General features: G+C 47.7%; 1 protein-coding gene and 1 pseudogene across 1 annotated transcript; both read left to right on the plus strand.

Annotated features, from left to right (window-relative positions):
* Positions 1–3,084: 3,084 nt before the first annotated feature.
* On the plus strand, positions 3,085–15,886 carry LOC124690797 (protein SEMI-ROLLED LEAF 2-like). Its single transcript, XM_047224134.1, has 19 exons — positions 3,085–3,195; positions 3,344–3,418; positions 3,559–3,674; positions 4,131–4,245; positions 4,371–4,499; positions 7,984–8,031; positions 8,370–8,572; positions 8,663–8,859; positions 9,030–9,319; positions 9,447–9,596; positions 9,675–10,103; positions 10,201–10,350; positions 11,310–11,382; positions 13,791–13,918; positions 14,529–14,705; positions 14,797–14,934; positions 15,028–15,150; positions 15,296–15,442; positions 15,602–15,886. Exons 1-19 carry the CDS (start codon positions 3,085–3,087, stop codon positions 15,758–15,760), a joined length of 2,958 nt encoding a protein of 985 aa, XP_047080090.1. The 3' UTR covers positions 15,761–15,886.
* A 4,730-nt stretch (positions 15,887–20,616) lies between these two features.
* LOC124688599 lies at positions 20,617–22,029 on the plus strand (annotated as a pseudogene).
* The last annotated feature ends 630 nt before the right edge of the window (positions 22,030–22,659 follow it).

Raw genomic sequence — 22,659 nt, forward strand, 5'->3', positions numbered from 1 at the left:
CCGCCGCCGAATCTTACTTCCCGCCGCTCGTTCCACGATCTCCGAAACGCAAATACTCGCTGCTCGGCTCAAACTAATTACGAGATACCCGTCGCCGCCAGGACCTCATCGCTGATGCCCGCTCCCTGCAGCCAACCTCCGACGCGAGCAGTTGCTCGATTCCAGATCGACCACTTATGTAGACGACCTCCCAAACGAGGCTAGATGGGCCTGTTACCTCCCAAACGAGCTCCATCCAGCTCGAATGGGGTGGCGAACGCCGGCACGTGGAGGTTAATTGCAATTTCGCCTCCTACAGCGCCTACATATATACACTCTGTACCGTCACCGTGTACCGTCGTCCTGGCTCTTTCCTTCTCTTTCCTCCAGCAAAGTTGCCCTCTAGCTAGAATTTTGATCTTGATTAATTTTCACTTACCAGTATAACCCATTCTTCCCTCAATGCTTTGTATCCAGTTGGGTATCCCTTTAACGTTGTTTTGCGCTTGTACATCTCCCTATAGTTTTTTAAATTCTTACCGTAACAACACAAACACCAACATAACAATACATGAAGTTCAAGTTCTCTAAAAGCAACATCCTAAAAAAGGAAACATTGCGCAAACATAGTCGTCGTCTGATCATAGATATTAGATTTTTCACCCTGAAGAAAATCTCCGCTTTTAAAATAATGTCTTTAAGGAAGCCATTACTAGACACAACTAGTTAAGGTCAGACCTTAGATTTTAACCCTTAAAGGTAGGGCATTGAACTTCTTGACACTCCCAATTGCATACCGCTACTATAAAGCCCGAAGCACCAAGCAAGTTCACCTTCGATGCAAAGCCTCGAACCACGAGCACTAGTCCTAAAAAATCGGCTTCCATGCCATTCCCTGCATTTGACTTCACCGTGGAAATAATAAGGAGTGTCCCATGGTGGCAACAGATACTAGAGCTTCGCGCCGCTTCCCATGAAACCAAACGGTTGGAAAAAAACATGGGAGCGCAAGACCGAATCCCATCCCATCCGATCTAGCATAGTTTTGGAAAAAGTTCGTATGGCTTAAGATCCTATGAATTGAAAAGTTATATATAAATATCAGTTTTGCTAGTTCTTAGCTAGCCGAGAACTAACTTAGTTCTTAGTCGACTACTACATCAGATTTACATCGTGATTCATGTACTTGAGTTTGCAAGTTGGGTTGTAACTAGGATTTTTTTAGTTGCAAATTAGGTTGCAACTGATTTTTTTTTTTAACTGCAAGTGATGTTGGAAAAATATCCCCGGACCGTTTTATTTGCTTGGTGGTTCGTGGTAATGGTGAGTATTCAACTAAATGAAAACTACCACCTTTTTTTGACACAATGAAAACTACCACCTTGGTAGCATAAGGGTGATATTCATGGTACCAGGTAGGTAATGAAGGAGAGCATAGAAAAGCCCTACTTTCTATACCTAGGCCCAGCCCGGCCTAGTTGGACCGACAGGCTAAGAAACTAGGATTGAGTCCGGCCTGGTATGCCTAGCCAGATCCCAACCTAATTTCCATATTTGCAATCTAGGGCCCAACCCGGCCCGACGTTTGGGTTCCAAATTCAGGCCCAAAATTGGTCCGACATGCAAGCCCAGGCTAGGATTTTCGAGCCAAGGTTAAGTTCGTAGTCAACCGAGAATTAGTCACACCAATCTATACTTCTTATAAAACAAAATCCCACTAAGTGCAATTAATATTTGTCTATCTTAACATGCAAGCTATCCACATCACATATTCCCTTAGCCAATCATTTGCCCACCTCATCCCACGAATAGTTCTTATTTATTATCTATCTCTACATGCAAGATATTCATATTATCTATTTTTAACCATTAAACTAGCAATGTCATCTTTTGTTTTCCGCTCGATTGATAATATCGCACCCTCATGTTATATCATTATATAGTTAAGTCATGTAAAACTTGAACACCAAAATAGTTTGACAACGAAAAGAACTCTTTGCGAATTAAACTCAATGTTAATTACGTGCTCTTATATGTAACCACATATGACGTTTTTAAAAACATGCGGCAATGTGCATGCATTTTTCATGCAAGCCATTAATATCATTTGGTTTTTTTACCTTATCTAAATCAATCACGTACACCTCTGAAATATAATGATCTTTAAATTTTCAAATACCTATCCATTTCATGGCTATTAAATTTAGTGTCTCAACTCCCATGGCCAACTAAATATTGCATATTCTATAAACCAAATTATATGTGTTTTATTAGATTTCTTAAAGAGATATCTGCTGCAACGCGCGGGGTATTGTTCTAGTAAAATATATTCCTAAGGAATGAGATCCTCCAAAATTTGGGGAAACAAGTTCAGATGTGCTCGTTTCGGTAAAACAAAATTCAGATGTTTTCGCTCGCATTTGTTTCAAAAAGATGGCTTCACATTTGTTTGATCTTGTTTTTCTCTGAATATCGATTTGCGCATATTTGGATGAACTGAGCGCGAGCAGGCAAACCGTTCCCGTTTTTTTTTTTTTTGAAACCAAACCGTTCCCGTTGCGTTGCGTGTGGCGCTGAGCGCGTGTAGAAACTAGAAAACAAAACGGTTCGCCCGGAAAGCGCCGTCCAGATATAGAAAGGGGCGAGCGGGAGCAGAGCAATTTAGCCGCGCGCCAGCAGACGACGCGGAGACCAAGGAGGAAGGGGGAGCGGAAGAGGAGGAGGATCCAGCCTGCCCCCTTCCATTCCATTCCATTCCTTCTCTCTCCCCCATCGATCCTCGTCCCGATTCACCCCGACCGATCGCCATCGACGATCGCCGCGACGCGCGGACCAGCACCGCCGCGCCGTCTGCGCCGGCCGTCTCGCCGATCGATCGACCCAGGTGCGCAGGGCATCATCCCCGGAGATTCCGCTATTGCTCTCCGCGGTGAATTGTCGCACATATACGGCGATCTTAGATTTGACCGCCTGTTTGATTCTTGCAGGTGTAAGCTGGGAATTGGGGGCGACAGGATTTCCCTGATGTGCGTTGTTCGGCCTACTCGGGAGCAGCGGCGTGTATCGCGTAATGGTGGAGTTTGAGGCACCCTCCTGCTGACGACGATGGAGGTGTGCGAGAGCCTCTGTTTCCTCTGCCCCGACCTGCGGACCAGGTCTCGGCACCCTGTTAAGCGCTACAAGAAGTTGCTCGCCGAGATCTTCCCCAAGTCCCAGGTGACGTGCATTTCCAATACCGATGCTTCCAATTGCTCACTGCTGGAATACAATTTCACATCAGTACATGCGTGCACTGCATTAGTGCGTCCTCTATGACCATTCAGGAAACTGAGGAGTTCTACATACATTCTTCTTCTTTTTTCAGGATGAGCCGCCTAATGATCGAAAGATAGGCAAATTGTGCGAATACGTTTCGAAGAATCCACTCCGTGTTCCCAAGGTATATTTCTCCTTCAGACTTTATATAACTGTCTAGGGAATACATTTTTCTTCTAAATAAAGCATGATGGCGACTAGTGCCTGTTCGTCGAGTTTGACAAGTTGGAAAACCTAAATAATGGTGTGCATGCACTTCTGCAGATCACGGTTTATTTGGAGCAAAAGTTCTTCAAAGAATTGAGAGCTGAGCGTTATGGCTCAGTGAAAGTTGTAATGGCGATTTACCGAAAGGTGATATGTTCTTGTCAGGAGCAACTGTAAGTTTTTTTTTGCTAGTTGCGTTTTCCCTCTTGAATATGTCACTGAAGGTTCTAGTCGCTAAATACTGGAATGTTGTACTACCTCTGTCCATAAATAGATGCCAAAAATTTGTCTAAATTTGAATGTATCTAGTCATGATTTAGTGTATAGATACATCCGAATTTTGACAAATCTTTGACATCTATTTATGGACGGAGGGAGTAGCATATTTCTGACAGTTTCATTGTATGATCACTACATATTTCTGACTCCCTGCTATGTCATACTATATACTAAAATATTGTCACTTACATTATCCAATTGTATATATAGTTTGATTCTTTTTTGGGGGATAAATCTATTAGGGGTAGATTCTGATCTCTGTTAACATTAAAAACTGCACCTGCTGCGAATCTTTATATGTTCTGTTTGTATGGATAATTGCTGTCATGAGCGAAGTCACTGTTTTGCAGGCCCCTTTTTGCCAATAGCTTACTAACCATCGTAGAGACCACACTGGAGCAAAATAGACATGATGACTTACGGATACTAGCCTGTCAAACACTTTTTGACTTTGTAAACTACCAGGTATTTGGACATTCGGGTAGGCATCAGTTTGTGAATCTGAAGTAGTTTTGAGTTTTGTTATCGCCCAACAGAAACTCTTGTTTTCTGTAAAATTTGAGTTATGTGTCATGCTCTTCTTGTTGCAGATTGACAGCAGCTACATGTTCAATCTAGAGAGCCAAATTCCCAAACTATGTCAACTGGCCCAAGAGTTGGGTGAGAAGGAGAAGATATCCATTCTTCATGCAGCTGGGCTCCAAGCCCTTTCATCCATGGTACTCCTTCTACACCTGATTGGCTCATTGGTAGCTTTCCCTCCATGATGCTTTTATGGATTTCCTTTTTTAAAGAAGGGTAGTTGATGTACAAATCTATTATAAATTATTGAAAATAATTCCAAGTAAGTCCAAACACTGATATTGAACAAATCGGCTTACCAAAAAAATCTAATGTCATACATGTGGACATGCCTCGTGATAGCATCTGCATAATCCTACCACAAATCTCGTGATCGTGAACTAGTCCACTAGTTGAGAGGCATATGATCTGACGAAGTGTGCAACGCTCCAAGAAAATGCCTTTAAGAACGAATCACCCGAGTGGAACCAATACCTTCAACAAGGCAAACAAGGAAACAAAGTGCCAACGGCCAGGAAGCTAAATCATAGTTTTCCATCTGGAGAGAATACAGCCACGATGTCAACTGCCATAGTCGTCATCCACCACTTTGCCGGCCTGATCGTCGAGAACTAGCTGACCAAAGGAGAAATCGATGCCGCATCTCCATCTCACATATGGATATGGTACGACCCCGCCGTGCGCCTAGCCACCGTGTCATGCCATTGTCCACTAGGGCCTCGATCCGGCCCATGGCCAATCCAGATCCGTCCTTGGTGAGCCGAGGCTATAATAGTAGAGGGAATTTTCGTAACCAAGGCATGGCTGAACCCGACTCACATGCCTATTTTTCCAAACCGCTCCTCCCGAGGGAACCTCTCTCTCTCATATACATGAGACAGGGAGGAGAAAGTTTGCCACCGCTCTCCGCCGGAGTTCCCTCCTCTACTCGCTGCTCCGACGACGGGAGGAGGAGGGGGAACCATGGTTTTCCGTCTCGATCGTGTAGATATTGCTAGGCTTAGTGTGTCTAGCACCAGCGTTTTGAAGGAGGTGGCGTCATCGTGTGGAATAAGGCTCCTCCTCGACGGTGTTCATGGCGGTGGCTTCGAGGGGTCTGTGGACAACGCATTCCACCGTCCCTTTGATATGGTGGATTTTATGTTTGATGTTGGTGCGCGCGCAGCTTCTTGGCGACGGCGCCGTTCTATGGAGGTTGGGTGGCCCAACACAGGGTTGGTAGTTCAAGGAAACCGGGTTTGGTGCTTCTTCTCCGCCAACGTCAGAGGGAGGGCCCTGACCTAGAGCCGAGATGATGCACGGGGTATCCCCGGTCGACTTGCCACATGGGCAATGGCTCGCTCCGAGCTTCTTCAACTCGCAAAGCCTGAAGATGGCGATGTTGCTCTCTCGGTTCGGGTGACGATGGCTTTCTGAGCTTTCCTCCGGTGCCCGTCCCGGCAGCGGCAGCGAACTGCTGCAGGAATTCGGTTTGATGCGTTGGGCAAACGTTTCCTCCCTAGTTTTCAGGCGTTTTACTGCGTGCTTAATTTCTAAACATTCTGTACTTGTTTTGTTATAATGGACACGCGATAATTTCTCAAAAAAAAAAAAAAGAACTCACGGGCCTATAGGGAGCGCGGGCCAGAAAAGGTACATTGTATTTCTGAGTTCTATTATTTTTGTTAAAGAATCACGCACCAAGATATTAATGGATTCAGTACCGTCAAAAAAAGATAACTGATGCAGGAGTACCGTCAAAAAAAGATAATAAAGGATGCACGTATTAAGTAGGTCAGAAAATTTCATTCGTCCTGCCTTTTTATCTCCGGCTGGGATTGGATCGTCTATCGATCAGGTTGTGCCATGGCGCCGCCGAGGCCGAACCCACCTACCCTTCCCGTGTTGGAGGGCCAAGACGCCCCAAGCTGGGTCCTCCTTGACCTCTCGGCCTACAGCTCCAGATGCCCCAACGCCACCTTCGCTAGCAGCATCACGAGCACCGGCCAGCGCATCGAGGTGACCTTCTCCATCGCCCGCCCGCCCGACGTCTCCCACTTCTGCGTCCACCGTCCAGGCCTGGACCTGGCGCCCGCCGATTTTGCGGGGGAGCCCAGGGTCATGGCCACGGAGGCCGACCTCGTCCTTTTCTGCCTCCCCTTCACCCGAGCCGCACGGCCGGGCATTGTCCACGGCGACTACTTCCTCTACAGGGCGCACCCTCAGCACCCGTCGCTGCACCTCCTTCCCTACCCACAAAGAACCTTCCTCAACTGCGAGATGGCCCTCCTGCGCTGCAGCGACGACGAGTACGCCATCGCCGCTCTACGAAGCACGCTCTACGAGGCGCCGCTCAAGGAGGACGGCTCGCTCGAGGAGCCGCTGGAGTTCAACCTCTGGCTGTACCGCTCCGTCGAGGGGCAGTGGAGCTCCAGAACGTTGTCGGTGGAGGAGCCGCTGAGGGACAAGGTGTGCCCGGTGGAGAAGACGGAGCGTTACCACGTGACGACCAAGGTGATCACGCTCGGAGGCCCGGGTGGCACCGTGGGCTGGGTCGACCTCTGGCGCGGCATGCTCGTCTGCAACGTGCTCGATGAAAATCCCGTGCTCCGTGACGTGCCGCTGCCACCGCCATCAAGGGGTAACTGGCTATTGTACCACAAGCACTGCTCATATGGCTTCAGGGACATCACCGTCAGCCTAAGCAGAGACTGCATCAAATACATCGAGATGGAAATTGGCCTGCCAAGAGACGATCCTCCTGACCCACCACCTGCTTCCTACCTGGAATGGTTCTACCGAAAGCCACGCCGTGAAGTACGTGATGGCTGGAAGGCCACCACATGGAGCATGCCAATCCCCATCGGTTCATGGAAGGACTGGATCCCTGGCCTCACCGTCACCTCTGATGAAATACTTGTCCAGCCAACCGAGGAAGCAGCATTTCTGTCAGCCCTTGTCGGGTCTTGCCCCACGATGAGTATGGACGATGATGTTGTTTACCTCTTGTCCGAGGCAGCGGTGACTGCTGTTGACTTGAGAAGTAAGACGCTGCGAGGAGTCGGCAAGCTTGTTGCCGGAAAAGACTTCGTTTCTATGCACAACTGGACCTGTGAGATCTCCAGATATCTCAATCTCAATACGGCTGCAGCAAAAGGAGAAGAGGATAAACAAAGTGACAAGCTGAAAGAGGCGGGGAAATAAGAAGCATGCACGGTGGCGTATCAACCTGCAACATATATAGATCGATGGTGGCAATTTTTTTTTTCAGATGGACAGCTGCTAAGCAGATGACAGTGAACAAACTTCAGGGTTTTGCTACTAGTTATATGTATTGAACTGTTAGTCTTATAAAAAGAATATTTAGTATGGTTAGACTTAGAAAATGTCCACATGGATGTCCTCAAAATCTCCAGTCCTTCGGACATCATGCCAATAGAGATGCTTCATTTGATCCCCTCAACAACAAATTGGTCCTTGCACCGTCCTGCCAAGGGATGGGTCGGTCAATACAAAACATACCATGCCCTCATATTTGGGCAAAATCCAAGAAATGTTTCTTCTATTTTCGGCCCTGAACAATTGTGTTTCTGCTGTGTATCCAAAATCCTCATGTGTGATGTTGGTTTATGTTGTTTTCAGGTTTGGTTTATGGGTGAACACTCCCATATCTCTGCCGAACTGGACAATGTAAGTATATGGTATATAACATTTTTCGTTATGGTAGTGTTACTAAAAAACAAATCAACCAATTAAAAACTTGTACATAAAACCTTCTTATCTATCAATGCATTGAAACGCAAGGCTTTTTGCGTTTTCGCGAAAAAAAGTCCAACCCAAGGATTTAATGTTGATGATATTTTCCATTTTCCATTGTGTTAGTTTTAGTACAAACAAATGTAACAGAAAACCAGCTAGTTCCTAACTCTGTGGAGACCATATAACCAGAGGAGCATAATGATGTATCAGGATGACTGCTATTCTGCCACACTAGTTATGGTCTCAACAATAATAATTTTGTTGCACAGGTTGTCTCTGCAGTTCTGGAAAACTATGAGAGCCCATATGCAAATTCTGAGAATAATGATGACACTGTCGAGGAAAAAAGAAGTCGCTGGGTGAATGAAGTACTCAAAGCTGATGGTCATGACCCTCCCGGTGTTACCATTTTGGCGAGGGTTTCTTCATGGAAAGATATTAGAGCTGCACACGGTGCATTGAATTTGACAATGTAAAGAATTTAATGTTGGAGTTTTTAGAAGTTGTTGTCTTTATAAGTTTCCCTAATATCGTATCTCTTTAAATCATTTTTCCTGCACAGAGAAGAAACAGGAAGTCAGAATTTCTGGTCAGGGATTTGTCTTCACAACCTTGCTAGAATATCCAGGGAAGCGACAACTATCCGTCGAGTTCTGGAGACAATATTTCGTTATTTTGATAATAACAACGTGTGGTCACCTTCCAAGGGACTTGCACTGTGTGTCCTTCTGGATATGCAGATTGTGATGGAGAAATCTGGTATTTCATCGTCTCCTCAGTTTTAAAGATTTAAGTGACATATTTTTACTAATATTGCACTTTACACTTCCTTCAAGATATCTACGCAATCGTGCTTATCTTGTTATCTTATATTATTGCTAGTGTTGATAAATTTTCTATTTTTATAAGTTTAAATTATTGGCTGGCAGGACAGAATGCGCATATATTGTTGTCCATGTTAGTCAAGCATCTTGAGCACAAGAATGTATCGAAACTTCCAGATATGATTGTAGACATCATTGAAGTTACATCACGCCTTGCTGAGCATTCCAAAGCACAATCTTCTACTGCAATAATGTCTGCGATAAGTGATATGGTGAGGCATTTGGGTAAAAGTATGCAATCCCTGGACAGTGATGCTGGTGCTGGAGATGATAACAAATGGAATAACAGATATCGGAAAGCTGTAGATGAATGTCTTGTTCAATTGTCTAAGAAGGTAAGTTTTTTCTAAAGATTTTTCAGAAACACCATTTTCTTTTCTTTAGCTATATGCAAGGTACAGATCATTTGCAACCATGCCCACCCACGTCCATGCTCCTTGAATTTTCTTTTATGCTATTCAGGTTGGTGATGCTGGACCTATCCTTGACACATTAGCTGTAGTACTGGAAAATATTTCAAGTACCACACCTGTTGCACGGTCAACCATTTCTGCAGCATATCGTACCGCCCAGATAATTGCTTCATTGCCAAACTTGGCATATAAGAGCAAAGTATGTTTGATTGACAATATTTTGTCTTTCTGTCCTATTCTATACAGAATGTTTAACAAGATATACTACACACTGTAGGCATTTCCCGAAGCATTGTTTCATCAACTGAATATGGCGATGGTCTATCCAGATTGCGAGACCCATTTAGGGGCGCATCGGATTTTCTCTGTTGTTCTTGTTCCCTCTTCTGTCTCTCCATGCTCATTCTCAGGAACTCCACAGACGAGCAAAAATAATCTTCACAGGACATTATCCAGGCAATCATCAGTTTTCGCATCTTCTGCGGCTATATTTGGGAAGCTAAAAAGAGATGTGTTTTCGTTTCGCGAAAGTCCACGCCGGGATAGCACAAATCTAATGCCCATCAGTGAGGACTCGGATCAGGGCACTGAGAATGAGCCAAAAATGTTTAAGTCTCAGACTCTCCAAAGGATGACTAGTACAAAAGATACCTCTTCACCGTTTGCAACAGAATTAAGTAACTCCGATGGACCTACTCAGGAAACAGTATGTATTATACTCAGCTATCTTCTGGCTAACAAGATCATTTAGTAAATGTGACTAATTCTTGACAGAACATGAAGTTTTATTCATTTACATGCAGGAACCAGTCATTCTCATGCTGAGTGCACGTCAGGCAAATCTTCTGCTTTCCTCGCTATGGACTCAGGCATTGTCACCTGAAAATGCTCCTCGAAACTATGAAGCAATTTCACATACTTACAGCTTGATGCTACTATTTTCTGAAGCCAAGGTGAGACCGTGAGAGGCGCATTGTACAGTTCTGAAATAAGTAACGTTATAGGCATTTCAAGCTCTTGAAAACCATTTTATACATTGACATAGTTTCCAAGATCCAAGTCTAACCAATTATTTTACTATATTATAGGTGTAAAACCTAAAAAATTATAACATTCTAGAAACAAATTCTAATAAAAATCTATGCATATGATTTCCGAATTGTCATTCTAAATATTAAAAGGGCGTTGGTATTTGCCAGCCAATGTTTTTCAAAACTATTGAGTGAAGTATATCCAAAATGGTTTAACCGTCTAAATATGGATTCCATTTAGTATTCACATAATAAAGGGGCGTACCCAGTGCTGCAAGCTCCTACACATTGTGGGGTATGGGGAAAGGTATTTCTAGGCAGCCTTTCACTTGCATTTTATATGCAAGGAGGCTGATTTGAACACAGGACTGTACGAGCAATCGATCTAATACGCAAGCTGCCAGTGAAAATAAACTACTCCATCCGTCCCAAAAAAAAGCTGCTCAAGTTTGTCTAGATACGGTTGTATGTAGGCATGTTTTTAGTGTGTAGATACATCCATATCTAGAAAAACTTGAGCAGCTGTTTTTTGAGACGGAGGGAGTATGATAAATTCAGCAGGTACAGTGACAATAAACTATCATATCTTGTTCGCTGTGTCAGATCGCCGATTATAGCATTATTTATAGGATCTGATCTGAAAGGAGTTTATCAAAGTAACTTATCTCCCATTTTTCTCTTATACGACTGAATGCCAGATTATAGATCACAGCCATATTCGGCTATTGAACTGTTAAGATAGTTGACTATTTTCTTGCTTATGTGAATCTTCTTTTGTCGTATTTCTTGTAACCATAAATTCTAAGGCTCCAAAGCTGCAAGATTTATTTGACATTTGATTCCATGAGTCTCTGTGGTTTGACCTAATTTATCTACTGCAGAACTCACGTCTAGAAGTTATGGTTGGCAGCTTTCAGCTCGCTTTTTCATTAAGAAGTATTTCGTTACACGCAGGTATTTACTTCCGTGAAAATGTTTTTCAGAGTTTTTGACGTATAACTATTTTTTTCGTGAAAACGCAGAAGCATTGTGTTTCGATGCATTGATAGAAAAGAAGGCTATATGTACAAGTCCCCTAGAGGACACACCCGGCCATACGACTCAACCCAAGAAAAACTAGTCTAGGGGAGGAGCTGATGGACACCCCGAGCTCCCACGTCCTCCCATTGCCACGCATCAGACCTAATGTCGTTGAATAGGGACGCCACCGAAGGCCGCGCGTTGTCGAAGACCGCCGCATTCCGGTGTTTCCAAATCCACCACACCGTAAGCATGATAATCGACGAAGTTCCTTTGCGCAGTTGGCGGTGGGCGGTCCGCACAGCCTGCGACCACCACTCCGCGAAGTCACCCTCCACCGTGGGAGGACCTGAGGTGGATCGGATCCACGAGAGGATCTCAAACCACACCGTCCTGGAGAAAGAGCACCCAGTGAGCAGGTGTGCCATGGTCTCCACAGCCTGATCGCACAACGGGCATGTAGGCGCATGCGGTAAGCCCTGCCTCTCTAGCCTCTCACCCGTCCAGCTGTCCATGCAGAACAGCCATATGAAGAACTTCACCCTTGGCGGCGCCCAAGATTTCCAATTCAGCCTCCAAGATCCTGACGTGATGCCCCCCTGAAGAGGGCGTCATAGCAGGATCGAGCACTTTATTGGCCATCCGTCGTCCAGCGCCAGACCATCCTATCATGTTCCGCCAAAAGTTGCACATCGCGAAGCCGCCAAAGTGCGAGCGCGCTTGGCGCACCTGCTATGTCGCGGATCCAGGTTCGATCGATCAGCGCCTCCTGAACCGTGCGCGCCTTTTGGCGGCGCTTAGGGACCAGCGCATACACTTCCGGCGCCATCTCCTTGATGGATCTGCCATCCAGACATTTGTCCTCCCAAAAGAGGGCGGACTCTCCATCGCCTACCTCCATCGTAGTGGAGGCCGTGAAGACGTCGAGCTCCATCTTAGAGAACTGCATATCGAGCCCACGCCCACGGTCGCGTTGGGTCGGTACGCATCCTCCAGATCCAACGCACCCTCAAATTGGTCGCAGTGCGTGCCAAGTCGGGGATTCCTAGGCCCCCCCGCCGCAGCGGCCGACACACCCTGGACTAGTTGACATGGCAGTGCCCTCCATTGGCCTCTGCCCTGCCGGCCCACAGGAAGCCGCGCAAAATCTTGTTCACCCGTTTCAGCGTTTTCTTGTCCAGCCCCAACACCATCAGCTGATGCAAAGGGATCGCCGTGAGCACTGCGCGTACCAGGGCCAAACGCCCAGCCCTGGGCATCATGGAAGCACGCCAGGTAGGGAATTTGTCAGCCAACCGGTCTACCAGGGGTTGGAAGGAGGCGGCTGACAACCTCCTGGTAGATAGCGGAATGCCAAGGTACTTCACAGGGAACTGCGCCAGCTGGCATCCCATGAGTCCAGCGGCGCCAGCAGCCTCCTCCTCCGAGCATCCAATGGGGGAGACCAAACACTTGGCGAAGTTGCCGTGTAATCCCGAGGCCTACCCAAAGAGATCCAGAATGTCGCGGACTGCGCGTAGTTCCGACTCATCAGGGTGGTAGAAGGTCACCACATCGTCCGCGTATAGCGACACCGATGTCACCAAGTCTCGCCGAGCCAACCGTTTGAGGACACCCAACTCGATGGCCTTGGCCAGCAACCTATTAAGCGAGTTCATCATCAGGACGAACAGCGACGGCGACAGGGGGTCACGTGTCTCAGACCCCTCCTATGCCAGATGGGGGGGCCTGGCTCGCCATTGAGCAACACCCTGGTACTTGTCGTGGATAGCAGAATGGAAACCAGCTCGTGGTACCTAGGACCGAAACCTATCTTGCGAAGGATCTCCATGAGGAATCCCCACGAGACAGAATCGAACGCCCGAGCTATGTCCAACTTGAGCATCACCCGTGGTTCCTTCTCCCTGTGCAAGAACTTAGCAGTCCGCTTGACCAACATGAAGTTTTCATGGATGCACCGTTTGCGGATGAACGCACATTGGTTACGATCCACCAGCTACTGCATCCTAGGGGCTAGCCGTGTGGCCAAGGTCTTAGCCACAAGCTTGGCGAAGATGTGGATAAGACTAATCGGCCTGTAATCACCCCAGTGCCGCCGCGTCCGGGCGCTTAGGCAGCAGGATCATCAGGGCCTGATTAAGGCCCTGAAACCCGCGCCCACGTATAACTATTTTTGCTCCACTGAAATGTGATTCATAAAAATAACAATGATTTGCTTTTTTCTATTCAGTTATTTTATTTAATGATAGGTCAGCTTGTTCTTTGTTAATCTTTACATGTTAATTCACAATAAAAATGACATAACATCTGGGCTTCTTCTTAACGTGTAACATGTTTTGCAGGTTTTCTGCCACCATCACGCAGGCGCTCTCTTTTTACTTTGGCAACATCTATGATTGTGTTCTTTTCAAAAGCTTTTAATGTTCCTACACTCATTCCAGTTGTTAAAGATTTGTTGACTGAAAGTACGGTAAGTTAAATTACACACCCTTGTTTCATTATGTTTTCTGTGGTGAATACATGTTTTCAATCTAGAGAGTCCACAAATCCAACTTTTTTCAATTGCACAAAGAGTACATATGTAGGATTCTTGAAAAAAGAGAACAAATGTTGATTAGAACTGGCTTCCTATTTCTTTTCTTATTAGAAAAACATGGTGTTCCTACATTTTCCTTCTGTTTTAGAAGACATTTGTGTACTCATGTCCCAACATCAGTATGGAGAAATTTCTTAATCGAGGTTAATGAATGAACTCTTTAGTTTTTTTCTCCCTGGAAAATATGGTGCATAGTGCAAAAGTACCTTATATTCAGTTGGATACCTGTGTGACCGACCAACAGCACTTGAGTTTATATTATCAGTTCTTGTGTACGGCCATTCATTTTGTGTACAGTATCTGATCAATTCGAACCATTACAATATAATCTCAAGAAATAAGCTGTTTGGTGGGATCATTGATGACAAAATTTTCACCTATTCTTGTTATGTTCCTTGTGCTCGTGCCTTTTATTTTATAGGTACTCATATATTGTGTTACTATGCAGTTTGTGTTGATTTTTTATAACCGATATGTTTAACAGGCCGATCCATTTCTTCATTTAGTTGAAGACCTCAGATTGCAATCTGTTGACAGTGCAGCCTATGGTTCGAAAGAAGATGACGAGCTTGCTCTGAAATCTCTCTCTCATATCAACATGAATGATCAGTCAAAACAAATAGCAGTTTCCATTATACTTGATAGCTTGGAGCTGTCTGAGGTAAGTCACAAGGATACCCTTGCCTAGTCGTGTTTTGACATTTTCTGCTGCTCTAACTGTTAACTTCCAAGTATGCCGTGATTTTCTGCAGTCAGAATTGAATACTGCAAGAAACCAGTTGTTTGAGGATTTCGCTGCAGATGATGTTTGTCCTATTGGTTCTCATTTCATTGCATCTCCTTCAAAATCCCATGCATACAATGCGAAGATGCACCAAAAATCCTTGGAGGTGATCAACCTTCTTTTAGCAATCAAAGAAATATCAAGAGCCAGAAACTAGTCATTTTGGTTTTCTTATGTTGTGGTGGGACTTATTATGCAGGTTATTCCAATGGGGTTTGTTTTCGAGGATGATACCTTTGTTGAACCTGACAGTTTAGCAGAACCTCAGTCCCGAAATCCATCGGATAATAGTCTTCTTGACGTGAATCAGCTTCTCGAATCAGTATGTATTATCTGCTAGTTTTGGTACTCTGGTTTACTGACCATAATAGAAGCTAAATAGCCTTTAGTAAAATATATGTATGTGGTAATAATTGTCTTTTTAAGATGCAGCAATACATGCTAAAAAGAGGTTATTGCTTCTGCAGGTTGTGGAAACATCCCGGAATGTTGGAAGATTGTCGGTATCAACAAATCATGACTTGACTTTTAAGGATGTAGCCAACCAATGTGAAGCTCTCTTAATCGGAAAGCAGAAAAAGTTATCTGTCTGCATGAGTGCCCACCAACAAGAGGTGAGTACTGACCTCCCAAAAGATCACGAGCAACTTGAGCTGCCTACATTTTAAACAGCTCTAGATGGTGCTACATTATATGGAATTAAGACAAGTACATTTTCCTCTCTTATGGTACGATGAAATCAACTTTCCTAATTAATGATATCATACTTGCAGGTTGGTGAACTATCTACCGGGAAGCTTGAGTCATCTGAGCCAGATTCTCCAACAAATGGGCTAATTCTGGTCACAAACGATGACCAGTGTTACTCCAATTTCTGCAAGCTACCGGTCTTGAATCCTTATGACAAGTTCCTCACATCCGCTGGCTGCTAAGAAAACGCTGACACGCCATCCATGATGCACAAATAGAGGGTACGGGATACCTCGGAAAGTTACCAGTTTTCAGCATACTGTGGTTCTAGCTCCATGCATCAAGCATGACCCATCCAAACCGAGTAAAGTGACCGGTATGCAAGATGAGATGATTTCATCCTCTCATAAGAATTGAACAGTGCCTTGGCAACACTGTTGTGTGATGCTCCTTTCATGGAAAAAAAAATACAGTCATGGTCGAGATCATGGGAGATGTAATTAATTCTACCCAACAAGATTCAGTTAGTCGGTATGTGTGATCTGTTAGTTTTATCTTGCCATTCTGTAGTTAACCAGCTATCTCGCAATTGTAATTATGCAAGCTGGCCTCACCGTACCATGTGTCACATGTTGTGTGGTACAGTGTCCAGGCAATTATTTTGCTCAGTGTTTTGTGTTTGAGCTGAATCTATTGATCTGTGTTGGCTCATATTGTATATGTTTGTATATTAGGTCACTACAACGGCTACTTCTTTCTGACAAAATTGAGGAAATTATAAGAGTGCCAGTGTCAGTATCAGGATTTATAGTTTTTCGGTTCCAATGTAGAGTTATATAGTTTGAATTGTTCATGGTAATTGTTCATGGCGATTGTTATATAGTTTGTTGTTGGTTGCATACAAGTATCTATTATCTTCTATGATGATCTTATGTATTAATATATGAGTGCACACATATGTCAAGGGGATGCATAAGGTTATCACCGTTGCATGTTGACAGAATGTGAGAAAGTGGGAGCGGCTGCCCGGTCCCGATTCTTAGATGCATGTTAACGGGGGGACTAATATTAGGGACCTTTAAACTTACATTGGTTGGACATTATTAGAATGTCTTAATATTTTCTTTGTTTGCTCATGAAAATGGCCTTAGGATTAATCACTAGGGGTGTACTTGCACATGTATATACCTACACCTATCTATGGCTCCTCCCTAGAAGAAGCACTAAAAAGACTATGATGAGCTTCACTAATTATGACAACACACAAATGCATTTTACTTTATTGCACTTTGCTTATTCTTGCATTAGTTTTACTTTTTTTTTATTTTAATTTTAGCACTTGTAGTTTCTTAGTAAAAATCTCTACACACACCATATCTTCTAGCTTTGCATAGATGGTCATATAAGTGGGTTATAGTACTTTAGAGAATAGATTGTTTACCTTCAGCTTCTCATGGGTTCGATACTCAAATACTTATCGAATTGTACTGCGGTGATCCCTTGCACTTGGGGGTTATCAGCGAGACGTGGTGAGGCGGGCAACCGTGCATGATGAGTGTGTGAAGGCTTCTTCTCTTCTCACACCTTAGTGAGAGTAGAAAAGCTCACCTTATAAACCACTCTAACTCTCTCACAACTAGCAATGCAGGACTAAACTTTAGTGTCATCTAGTGCAGCAATGCTAGAATCGGCCCTATGAAAATTTCATAATATTGTATTGGGCTATGAGCCATTGCCAGGTGCCAAATTCCAACACTAGATTTCTGCAAGATGAGACTTGTTCTCCCAGTGGTGTCCTGGAGGTTTGAATACAATTGGAGATATTGCCGCCAAGGCTAACACGGAGTTGTCGGTGTAAAAGTAGGGGTCTTGAATCTACAAAAGATCAACTAGCTTTGTTGTTGAGAAGCGACAAATAACCACCACATTTGGGGCGCAATGTCACATAACCACCACACCTTAGGATTGGGCGTAAAAAAAACAACCGCTTTTGGAATAAGTGTATAACATAACATCTAGCACTGAAATATGTGTGAGTTTAGTCAGGCTAAACCGTTTTCTAGCTGACTATCCGACACTCCGGCAGCCTTTGGTGCCACCTGCCTACCCTTGGTCGTTGGCTTGTGCTCGTCCTCCGCCGCAAGCTTCCCGAACAACATGTCCCTGTTATCAGCGTCGTCGAGGATGTATGTATCCATGCTGCTTGTGTGATCGTCGATCAAAAGGCCACCCAATTTGTTGGCGGCTAGGAGCACCTCCCACTTGAGGCCCTGCACCATGGCGGCATCCACCTCGTTCTCCCCTCCGGCTACAGGCAATCCTAGCAGAGCAGCATGCCCAACTCATACGGCAGCGCCCACATGAGTCCAATGCTCCCTTCCTCCTCCTTGTACCACACCGTCTTGCCAAGAACACAGAGACGCGATGAGCTTGCCACCGACCATGGCTACCCGAGGGAAGGGAATCTCAGGCATGGAGGAAGGAAGGAGCTCGGCTCAGCCAAGGAGGAGGAGCTCGAGCGATTGACATGGAGAAGAGGGCGGTGGTCAAGAGGATTTGGCTAGAGACCTACTGATTTTGGTCGTGTTCCGAACAGGCTACGAGGAAAAAGAAAAAAAGAAAAAAAATAATAAGAAAATAGTAGTGTTTAACGTCCGCCAATTTTAACATTAGGAACACTGAGCGTGCCACGTAGACCTAACACTGGTCCCAGCTATCGAAAAATGGGGTAAAAAGACGTATAATTGGAGAAATTAGTCTTATGTGTTACACACGTACCACAAAAATGATTGTTTTTTACGCCAATCCTAAGTTGGTCGTTATGTGAAAGATAGCCGGTTGAAATGTTGTGGGTTTTTTTTTTGTCATTTTATCTTTGTTGCTAGTAGAAGAAACCCAGCCTGTAGAGATGAGGAAGCTGGCCGAAAAGAGCGCTGAAATATGCACCTGCCGGAGGTGTCGATTGTCGAGCTAGCATGTCATTTCAGCTGGGGACTCCTGTAGGCTGTAGGCCGGCCGCTCGATACGGCGCGATTCGTCCCCTCCACCTGAAGCGGTTGCGACATGGGCCAACCCATTTGCTTCCTTGACTAGATTGGTTCGTCTCCTTCCTTCGATGTTTTTGTTTCTCGTACGAGGAGAATCAAAATCCGAATGATTTCAAAATCTAAACATTTTTTTAAGTAACCATTTTCAAAATTGAACAATGTCGAAATTATAATTTCTAAATTTGAACATTTCAATTTTGATTTTTTAAAATGAAGCGAGAATACCACAGCAGAAAACCGCCACAGAAAATAGACAGAAAACCACAACAAAAACGAACTAAGAAAACCAAAAAAAGATCAGTAAGAACGACCGAGAACCCGCGGAATGGGATGGCCCACAGGCCACAGCATCATGGGGCTACAGGGCGCCAACAATCTGCGCCGCCGCGTTAGGCGCCGTTTAGGGTTTTGCGTTTCAGCTAGCCAAAATTGGACTAGCTACACCCTATATAGGTTGGTTTATACGGGCCGACCGAGTACTGCTATATATATTGCTTTTTTCTTAGCCACTTTTCAATCCCAACTGTAAAAGAGACTATTGGTTGCTAGCCTCCAGGCGGCTATATTATTTTTTTTTAGATGAAAGGCACTCAAGTGCCCGACTTTGAATTAACAAAGCCCCCAACGACGAGAACGATACAAAGTGCTGAACCCAGCTTACAGAACGACACCACACACCCACACGAACTACCGAAGAAGCTACAACCGGAAGCGCGACCAATAAGCTCAGCCAAAGCACCTACGAGGACTCGGAGAAGAACAGGAGTCTACAGTGTCGGGCCGGAGCTCACTCGAGAGCGAGCCATTTTCACGCGCGCCTCAACAAAACTCCTCCGTCGTCGAGATGCCACCGGAAGCCGACCACCACCGGGGACCGACCCAAAGTTGCTCGCAAACCGAAGAGCAGCGCCAAGGAAGCTCGACAAAGGAAGGGCACGGAGCAAGCCTTGCCGAAGACCGCCGAAGAATCACCTCCGTCACAACCTTCGGTGAGCCTCGCGCTGTGGGCTCCAAGACGGTGTCTTCAAGAAGAGCACGACACCGGAGTGCCGCCACCGCCCGATCCGAGGATCTTGGGTTTTCACCCGGACGAAGTAGAGGGACGGAGGTTGGCCTCACGGCGCCTTCAACAAGGGAACGCCGTCCGCAGACGCCGCCGCCGTGGCCCGAGGGGCAAAGGTTTCCCCTTGGCAACCTCTCCGCCATCTACACCCCACACCACTCGACTCGCCGAGTACCACGTCGCGCCCACGACCATGGCCCCGACCAGCACCAGAGCTACTGGCTCGCCCGCCAACCAAATAGCTCCCCCCTTCCAGGGCCGCCGCCCCGGCATCCCAACTCTGCCCGCTGCAGCACCGAGGGAAGCAAGAAACACCGCCGCGAGGTTCGACCTACAAACCCCAAAGAAGGCCAGAGAGGTAGCCGCCGGCCACCATGGCCGCCGGGTACCAGATCTGGGGGCGAACTGGGCTTGGCAGGGCCCGGGGCCCCTGCCCCAACCCGCACGCAGGGCGGCCAGGGAGGCCACCCAGACCACGCCTCGCCCTGCTCCATCCCTGAAGGCCTCGCCACCGCCGGCCCGCCCGGCCGTGGCCGCCGAAGTTCGCACCGCCGTGCTCGACGCCCTGATCCCGCCGCCGGCCGAGCTCACGCCGCCCAGCACCACAGATGCCTCCGCTGGAGCCGCCGCCGCCCTGAGTGCGCCCAACACACAGAGCAAACACGCCGCCGCCGGAGCAGCCGCGCCGCCACGCCCCCTGCCAGCGTCGCGCCCCTCCGCGACGAGACCGCCCGCGCCGGCGACACCGCGAGGAGGGGAGAGGTGCCCCGCCGCCGCCGGCGCCCCCGAGCTTCGCCCGGCGGCGCCCTCCTGGCGGCGGCGAAGCGGGGGAGGGGGAGAAGAGCTCGGCGGCCGCGGCGATTTAGGGTTTCGCCCTGGGCCTCGCGGGAGCCCAGGGACGAAACGTGTTTTTTTTTTCGGCGGCTATATTATCACGCTCTGCTTCGCTCTACTGAACTCTAAGCTCGAACTTATCAAATTCAGAGAGTGAGAGTACGATGGATCTTCTCATTTTGCTCACTGTGCTCCTCCTTGCGCGCACGGTGGCTTCCCTGGTGCGCGCCGTTGTCGCTCGTCGCCGGCAGTCGCAGTGCTACCTCCTGGACTATGTCTGCTACAAGCCATGTGACGGCCGCAAGGTGAGCACGGAGATGGCCGGCCATGTTATCGAGCGTAACCAGCGCCTGGGCCTCCCCGAGTACTGCTTCCTCCTCCGGGTCATGGTCCGCTCCGGCATCGGCGAGGAGAGCTACTGCCCGCGCAACATCGTCGAGGGCCGCGAGGACACGCCCACACACTAGGACGCGCTCGACGAGATGGACGCCTTCTTCGACGCGGCCGTCGCCAAGCTCTTCCACAAGACCGGCCTTGGGCCACGCGACGTGGACGTGCTCGTCGTCAACGTCTCCATGTTCTCCCCGGCGCCGTCGCTCGCCTCACGGATCGTGGGACGCTTCGGCATGCGCGAGGACGTCGCCGCCTTCAACCTCTCCGACATGGGGTGCAGCGCCGGCCTGGTCTCGCTGGACCTCGCGCGCAACGCGCTGCGGACGCGGCCGACGTCCGTAGCCCTCGTGGTCTCCACCGAGTCCATCGCCCCAAACTGGTACGCCGGCACGGACAGGTCCATGATGATGGGCAACTGCCTGTTCCGCTGCGGGGGCTCGGCGGCGCTGCTCACCAACGACCCCTCGCTCGGCCGGCGGGCCAAGATGTCGCTTCGCCACCTCGTGCGCGAGAACACCGCCGGCGACGAGGAGGCGCACACGTGCGCGCTGCAGCGCGAGGACGGCGACGGGCGCGTCGGGATCAGCCTCAGCAAGGCTTTGCCCAGGGCCGCTGCCCGGGCGTTGACCCTGAACCTGGGCCGCCTCGCGCCGCGGATCCTGCCCGTGTCCGAGCTCGCGCGGTTCGCTGCCGGGACCATGCGCAAGAAGCTTCTCTCCCGTGGCCGCGCGAAGCACGGCGGTCCGAAGATGAACTTCAAGACCGGCGTGGAGCACTTCTGCATCCACCCCGGCGGCACCGCGATCGTGGAGGGAGTAAAGGGGAGCCTCGGCCTCAATGCCAGTGACGTGGAGCCAGCGCTGATGACTCTGCACCGGTGGGGGAACACGTCGGCGAGCAGCCTGTGGTACGTTCTGTCCTACATGGAGGCGAAGCAGAGGCTCAAGAGAGGGGACAGGGTACTCATGCTCACGTTCGGTTCGGGGTTTAAGTGCAACAGCTGCCTGTGGGAGGTGAAGGGTTACATGGCCAACAAGGGCGTCTGGGCGCAGTGCATCAATGAGTACCCGCCGGAGAGCATCACTAACCCGTACGCGGACAAGTATAGCTGGGTTAACGATGTTCAAGGTGACACCATCGTCTTTTAGATTTCAGTATGCTGTTGCATGCGCACTGTCGATGTCGCACTACGGGAAAAACTGAAGTTGCTGTGTTGCTAAACCTTTGCCGTGTGCCAAGAGCCTCGGAACACGGCAAGTACAAGCTTTGCCGTGTACCACGGAGAAAGAACACGGCAAAGGTTTAAAACACGGCAACATCTCAAAAAAGAACACGGCAAAGAAACCACCACGGTGAAGGTCCGAAAAAGAACACGGCAAAAAGTTGAACACGGCGAACATCGACCAGGACACACGGCAAAGGTTGGCGGCACGGCAAAAGCTGCGCCACGTGTCCCGAGGGAGTTCTCAGGACGGCGCCGTCATAACGATGTGCCTTTGCCGTGTGTCCCTAACGGACACACGGCAAAGATCCTTCTCCCGCGGACACCCTCCCGCCAACTTTTCCCGCGCGAAGTAGAATGTCGGCAGTATTTTGGCGCGAAACATTCGCCGTGTTCAGAAGAGGAAGGAACACGGCAAAGGTGTCTTTGCCGTGTGCCATATCAAGAAGAACACGGCAAAGGTGTCTTTGCCGTGTGCCATATCAAAAAGCACACGGCAAAGGTCAATTTCCCTCTTCTTCCCCGCCATTTCTCTCTTCTTTCCCGCCGTTTCAGCACTCGTCCTCCCTATATATACCCATG

Source organism: Lolium rigidum, chromosome 2 (assembly GCF_022539505.1).
Source record: "Lolium rigidum isolate FL_2022 chromosome 2, APGP_CSIRO_Lrig_0.1, whole genome shotgun sequence".
Taxonomy (NCBI): Eukaryota; Viridiplantae; Streptophyta; class Magnoliopsida; order Poales; family Poaceae; genus Lolium; species Lolium rigidum.

Coding starts and splice junctions, on each gene's coding strand:
- LOC124690797 (XM_047224134.1), top strand. CDS start 3,085: ATGGAGGTGTGCGAGAGCCTCTGTTTCCTCTGCCCCGACCTGCGGACC. Junction 10,351..11,309: donor TACTATTTTCTGAAGCCAAG/GTGAGACCGTGA, acceptor TATCTACTGCAG/AACTCACGTCTAGAAGTTAT. Junction 13,919..14,528: donor ATTTGTTGACTGAAAGTACG/GTAAGTTAAATT, acceptor TATGTTTAACAG/GCCGATCCATTTCTTCATTT.